This window comes from Ammospiza caudacuta, chromosome 1, assembly GCF_027887145.1.
Source record: "Ammospiza caudacuta isolate bAmmCau1 chromosome 1, bAmmCau1.pri, whole genome shotgun sequence".
Classification (NCBI taxonomy): domain Eukaryota; kingdom Metazoa; phylum Chordata; class Aves; order Passeriformes; family Passerellidae; genus Ammospiza; species Ammospiza caudacuta.
The window spans coordinates 115,520,290-115,527,594 of record NC_080593.1 but is presented as its reverse complement, the minus strand read 5'-3'; the positions used below and the strand labels follow the sequence as shown (position 1 = coordinate 115,527,594).

The following is a 7,305-nucleotide window of genomic DNA, read 5'->3' as shown; positions in this document are numbered from 1 at the left end:
AACACGTTTGCACTTGGTGGTGACAACAACTCCCCCTTCCTTTTGGTTTGCAGCCGTGACAACAAGGCTGCCACTCATGTCTGTAACAGTGGTGCTGCCATTACTGACACCCCTTTGTGGGTTAGAGCCTGGAACCCTGTGGAGGACCTCTAACCATAATACATACGTTTCACAAGGTTATTAGGAAACCTTTTTGATATTCCAGATCTTTTTCTCTCAATATGAATGTTTTTGTATTTTATTGAGGTTAGAGATCTGAAAGAAAACCCAACAGACTCGTCCTATGATACAGAGTCTCTGTGATGCTGCACTTGCTGGGAAGTCAGTAATGCAGGCTTTAAGGGCTGTAATTGGAAATCAGACTCATGAATTAAACACACCTGTCTGTCTGAGATTCCTTGCAGGACACTGGGAACTGGTTGAAGATGATCTCTTGCAGTTATTTCAATATGCAGCAACAAAATAACAGCCTTGTTATTTTTCCCATCTCCTGTGGGGCTTTCCAGACTATATATGAGTAGGTACAAACCAGTGGGTTATTCCCTGAGACATTACTTTGACTTATTCAGGAATAACAAAATAGATCTTTTCTTTTTTCTTTTTTTTTTTTTTTTTTTTTTTGTTTGTTTTTTCTTCAGGTTTGGCCTTCTCTAATATTCTGCTCTGCATGCAGTAGTATTTGTGGGGAAATAACTTAGGTAATTCTGTCTGAGAACAACTGTTGTATTTCAGAATTACAAACACTGTTGTTTGTATCTTGACAAATTCTAGCAAGTTTTCCACACATTAAATAGCTCCCTATAGGTTTAACCTCAAATTCCAATTCAGTGGTGAATTGACTCCATTCTTTTTAAAGCAAACTCAGGACATTGTGATTCAAGATTCTTGCATCAGTACTAGAGAGTGGTTTTGCAGTGTTACATTTTCAGTCATCATACCCAATTCAAAGATATGAGAAATTTATACAAATTGCACTCTTCTGAGGGCAAATCTGCTTCACCTTGCTCAGAGAAACCAGTTTTCACAGTCGATTTTGTACAGGCAAAATTGTCATAGGTTGACATACAGAAAGACTGTGTGTAAATCAGGGAAACACCTGTAGTCTACCTCTCAAAACCTTGTAGGAGTGATACCTTTCACTAACACAATAAAAGCATGAAATAAAAAAATAATAATTTAAAAAAAAATCAAGAGTACATAAACTGACTCTACCTTAACTATTCCCCAGTAATACTAATCTGTGCTTTTGAAACCAGAATTTATACGGTATCAAACCATTCAGCTCCATGAACTCACAAATATTGGTTCATCACACCAGTTAATTTGAAAACAACCTTTACCCAGAAAAACATTCTAATATTCTTTATCTTTGTTCAACAGGGGACAAATTTTTATTTTAAACAGGATGTGTGCAGGATAGATTTTGTTTCTACATGGCAATAACAAGAAGCTTTAAAGTAAATCAGACACCATAAAGTAATTCCACAATGCCTTGGAAAGAGCCCAAGACTTGCTGGTACCTAAATATATTCTCTGTGGGTAAGTGTAGAGGCCACCCTCAATGTGAACAATAACTATATTCCCCTGATAACTCTCTGGAATACTCCATGAAATGAGATCTCTCTGATAAGGAAAAAGATGGAAATTTACTTTCTCTGAACTATTGCTTATTAAAATGCTGAAGATGCTGGTATCCTTCTTTAAACAAGGTAAAAATTTGTTTTGATGAATAACTCTGTTTATAAAATCTTACTTCAACATTTTTCAATGTCAGGTACCTGGAATTAATTTGTATTACAATACAGCTAGGATAAAAAATTAATTATTTAAAAAGGATAGAACAGAGCCATAATAAAAGAGCCTCAGTAGCTCAAATATTTTTACTTTGCTTGTTACTGCTCCACTGTAGGTGAAAAACACTCCTAAAACAAGTGTTCTGAGAGAATCTGAAAGCAGCTGGAAACAAATTTGCAATTTATTTAATTATGAAATTTCTGGAGATTGCATCAAGTCTGTGATATTTGCTGATATCTCAAAGGGCATTTCTAGATTTGCTTTGAAATGTTCTGTATTTTTCTCCTTATGCTCTTTGAGATTCTTTTTACTGAAGGACTCATGACATCATGAGTAGTGTTTCACTTTTACCTCTGTCAGGTGACATATACCATAATGTTTGGGTCTTTCAGTTTCTTTACCTCAAAATGCAAAACTTGTACCATTAATATATTTTAAGAGCCATGGCAATTTCAATTTGTAGTGATACATAAGGTATATTCATGCTTGAATTAAATCTAAGAGAGACACCTTAGAACTAAAATTAATCTCAAACTATACAAAATGCAACATACTTGGACATTAAGACACCTCGTGAGAAATTCCTTGTCTCCACCTGACCATGTGCCTATTTAATTAAATGCATTTTTAAATCATTGGGGTAAGACAAAATGCTTAGTTGTAATTTCCCTGACAAGAAGTGTAAATTAGGCATTAAGACTATGTTGCCATGGTTAAATTTTTATGCTCCTGTGACTAGGATAGTCTTCTCCATTTTATACTGCAATCTATATAACACAAAATTTAAAATCTATATATCAATTTGTATTAATGTAGTAATCATTGCATATGCAGCCATAAATGTAGTGGTTGCTAGAAGATGAATATATTAAGTATTTCATGCCCATATTCATTTAAGTAAAACTAAGAATTTTAATAAACCATGAGGAGAATTAAACCATGAAATGAGAAGCAGGAAGACAGGAAAAAGAGCTTATGGAGATGAAGCTACCTCATAGGAAGTTGCAAGGAGGTAGAAAAAAGGGCACAGTTGGGACTGAAACAACCAGGAGACACTGAAGAGCAGAGGTAATGACAAAGACAGTGGGCAACTAGAAACATGAAAAAGATAGAGGTTAAAAAAAGGCAAGCCACCAAGGAAAGGGAGAGGATACAGGTAGATTTCAAAGGGGAAAAGCTTGGTATTTTGAGAAGAGAAAGAATAGACAAACCAGGTGGGAGTGGTTAGCCTACTACAGAAAAGGAAAAAGGCTTATGCGAGTAATGAAAGGAGCAAACTAGGCAGAGTGCAGGAGAAGGAGACTATAGCAAAGGGCAGGTACAGAAAAGATAGAGGCAAAGTAGCAGATGTCATTCTCAGAATGAGAATAAAAACAATTATTCCACAGCCCCAGCATCACTTTGTTGTCCTACACTATTATCCCAAAGACACACTGACAATATTTGTTCCCTAACTTTGCAGCAGGTTAAAAAACAGGCTTACCTAGCGGATTAGATGCTGTTATTTGGTGAGGGATTCCTCATGTGCTGCTTCATTTCATGCAGATAATGGACAAAGTTCTACGTAGAAATCAGTATTAGATGGTCAACTGCAAGGCAAAGGGAATTTGACTCGGGAATTCGATGTTGGGAAGGAAAAAGTGCTGCAATTGCTATAATTAGGGAGAATTTTGGTTTCCAACTTCATGTATGACTTCTGTTTAAAATAGTGATTAACTACATCAGAGGTCCATACAAAATGCATGTATCATTTACAATTAATGTTGATATTATAATGGTATTCACTAGAGGTTAATTAGAGCTGAACTGGTAACCTTAATCCTGTAATTTATTTTACATTATTTTGGAACTTGTTTAATTAAGCTTACTTCCCTTCCTTAATTTTCTTTTACTGGCGGTTTTTAAAATTTTATTTTATAACAGAATTCAGCTATTTACTGAGGCTATACTACAGTAATAAAAAAAAAAAAAAAGGTGTCTTAGGATTTATGTAGTGAATAAATCTACAAAAAGCAATAAAAAAATATTTTTTATACCTAAACATCTATTCAAAATACTAAATTTGTCTGTGCTCTTATTCTGAGGGGGTTTAGAATATTTCTACAATAGTATGAGAAAGAATCCCTGCTACAGTTTTAGCAGACCATAACTGTAGGAGTATGATTACCATGATGGTGACCAGCAGGGCTGGTCATCTAGGAGACAACTGGAACAATCCAATTGTTCAACCAGAGTTTTCACTGTCCTTAGCCCTTGTTATTAGCCCTCTCCTAGCCTATAATTATAGCATATAAAATACTTCTATCTGGACAAAAAATATTATATTGAAGTGACTATGCGTTTAAAACACTGGCAAATAAAATCACATTTTTGGAATTAATAAATAAAACATTATCTGATCCCATGTTATGACTAGATTTGTTCGAAAACGGGTTTCAAAATGGTTACTAATAAAATTTTTATAAGAATTTGTGCAATTTATAAGCATAAATTGCACAAATGGAATTTCTGCAAGATTTTTCCACCCACAACTAAGTCTAATAAATATGTAGAACAATAAATTAAGTAGGATAAAGTACACTTATCCAAAAATCTTTGTTATTGCCTATCACTTTTGAACTGTCATTGCCAAACTAAAACATCTCAAGATTTCCACCACAATTATTGTGAGCTGACTCCAGCCAGCATCTTCCAAACATCAGAAGAGTGAGGATGCAGTTGGACTCTTGCAGTGGCAGAAATGTCACAACAGAGCACAGGTGAAAATGCTAAAAAACCCATTTTAACAGTCAGTTGATACTTGACAGTAGCCAAGTGAGCACTTGAGCTACACTTTTTTCTCCTCACTGGTATAAGCTGAGCATGAACACCATGGCACTAAATGGCATGAACAGACTTAAAGATAGGTGGCAGAAAGTAATGTAATTTCTACAAGAAGCTTCCATCCTGTCTGTGAACCCTCTGATTCAAACAAAAATCACTACGTACAGCAAAGTTGCCTTTTCATCTGCAACTTTCCAAACCCAATGTATTTCCAGGCACACTTGAAAATTAGTGTCTCAAATTTACCTAGCTTCCTTTGTGGTAGACTGGAGGTTTTTTCCAGTGCATTAATGCAAAATCAGTTGGCAAATCAGAAGGAAAAAACCTATAAAACGCATGCAAGTCAAATCACAGGTTCTGTACTCAAAGAGACAGACCAGCAGCAGAGATCTGACCATCTGTGGCTGTGTGATAAGAATACAGCCACACCTGGAAAAAAACATCTTAGCTCCTGGAGGTTGTTTTAGAGCCATTGTCATGGTGAAAGAATCACATGGTACCTGCCTTTGGAAAGCATCGCCTTAGGGCATTAGAGATTTAACTTAAACTTACTATCAATAAAGGGCCAAATAACCAAGAAGAACGACAGAAACAACTGTACATTCATTTATTTCCCGGAAATGCTAAAACACAGATATAGTTTAAAAAAACTATTAGACACATGTTCTGGGCAAACATGCAAGACTGCTGATTTTGCAAAAACATCGATGATCACGCGCATTAACAAAAGGGGGGGAAAAAGATGTAAACATTCCATTAACACCAGCCGAAAAGCAGTTCGAACGAGGTCAGTAGCCTACAGAATAATCGGGATAGCAGCACAAGTCCGCCCAGAGAAAGTTCGCGGAACTGTCCCAAGGAGATTCAAATAAATTACATAAATAGGAGCGGGGCCGGGCGCCTCCGTGCAGTGTCCGTGCCGGGCCCCGGCGAGCCCCTCACAAGTCGGGGTAGCCGCAGTAGTAGACGGCGCTGCTGGCGTCCGACACGGCCGACGAGACGGGAGCCGCGGCCTCGGGCTCGTGGCCGCCGTAGGGCAGCCCCAGCTCGGGCTTGCAGGCGAAGCGCAGGTACTGCTCGAACTCCGTGCGGTCCACCTCGCCCAGCAGCTCCTCGGGCCGCAGCTGCTCCAGCTGCTCCCGGCACGGCGCCGACTCCGGCGGCGGCGACGGCTGCCCCACGGCCCCCGGCGGGCCGCGCCCCGCTCCCGGCGGCTGGCACTGCCCGTAGTAGGCGTGCAGCGGCGCCGGGCAGCCCAGCAGCCCCTGCAGCGACCCGCCCGCGCCCAGCGCCTCCCCGGGCGCCAGGTGCCGCCGCAGCGACGCCCCCGACGGGCTCTCGGACGCCGCCGCCGCCGGGTACTCGGCGGCCGCCGGGTGCGGGCCGTAGCCGTAGGGCACCAGCGCGCACTCCTCCTGCAGCCCCGCCGCGAAGAAGGACGCCTCGCTCCCCGCCGCGTCCAGCGGCGACGGGTCCGGGGTCGGCAGGCCGTAGCCGTCGAACGCGGCGCCCAGCGGCGCACAGTCCCGGTAGTGGCCCGCGCCCGCCGCCGCCGCGTAGCCCTGCTCGCCGTACGCCAGTCCCAGGCCCTCCACGCACATCCTGCCGCCGCCGCCGCCGCCGGACACCTCGCTGCCCAGCCCGGGCCCCGCCGCCGCCGCCTCGGCCAGGCCGTGCTGCAGGAAGCCGCTCTCCACCCGCTTCAGGCGCTTCACCTGCTTCCGCCGCCGCGGCCGGTACTTGTAGTTCGGGTGGTCCTGCATGTGCTGCACCCGCAGCCGCTCCGCCTCCTCCACGAACGGACGCTTCTCCGACAGCGACAGCGCCTTCCACGATTTACCTGCGCCCAGCGACACCGTCAGACCGCCCGCTCACCGGTGCGGCGGCGCCCACGCCCGCTCCCGCCGCACCGACACCGCCCCCGCAGCCCCAGCCCCGGCCGTGCCCGATCCCCGCTCGCCCTCGGACGCGACCGCCACGCCGGGACCCCGGCCCGACCGCCCACGGATCTCCCCGCTCGCCGCCCACAGCCCCGACCCGGAGCTTCCCCGCGCTCCCCGCTCTCCCGGAGCCGCCCCGCGGCTCCCCGCGCCCGCCCGCGCTCGCTCGCTCACCCAGCATCTTGCTGAGCTCGGCGTTGTGCAGGTCCGGGTTCTGCTGCGCCAGCCGCTTGCGCTCGTCCTTCGCCCACACCATGAAGGCGTTCATGGGACGCCGGATCCGCGCCTCGCCCTTGCTCCGGCCGCCCGACGGCCCCGACGCCGCCGCGCCGCCCTTCGCCTTCGCCTCGCCCGGCGGGCTCAGCGCCTCTGCCGCCCAGGGGCACATGGCCGGCATCATGATGGGCAGCGAGCACCGCCCCTGCACCTGGTCGTCGCTGCTGGCGTAGCCCGCATCGGGGCTGCTCATCTCGCACCGGCACCGGACGGGACGCGCTGCCGAGCGCCGCCAAAGCCGGCAGCCGCGGCCAAAGCCCTCGGGACACGCTCGGCACTCGGAGCCCGCTCGCTGCTGCCGGAGCCCGGCCCGGCCCGGCCCTATTTGAGCCGCGACGCGGCCAATGGGGCGGCGGGGGCGGGCGCGCAGCCGGACGCGGCCGCGGCTCCCGCGGCGCTGCCCCGCGGGGCGGCCCCCGAGGCTCCTCCCGGCCCGGCCCGGCCCGGCCCGGCACCTGAGCGCATCGCGGGC

The 7,305-nt window shown here is 46.2% G+C and overlaps 1 protein-coding gene across 1 annotated transcript; it reads right to left on the bottom strand.

Annotated features, from left to right (window-relative positions):
* Nucleotides 1-5,229: 5,229 nt before the first annotated feature.
* On the bottom strand, nt 5,230-7,103 carry LOC131564303 (transcription factor SOX-17-like). The gene is made up of 2 exons (XM_058814688.1): nt 6,732-7,103; nt 5,230-6,457 (listed from the first exon to the last, which is right to left on the bottom strand). The coding sequence occupies exons 1-2, from the start codon at nt 7,024-7,026 to the stop codon at nt 5,556-5,558; spliced, it is 1,197 nt and encodes a 398-aa protein (XP_058670671.1). The 5' UTR covers nt 7,027-7,103; the 3' UTR covers nt 5,230-5,555.
* Between the last annotated feature and the right edge of the window lie 202 nt (nt 7,104-7,305).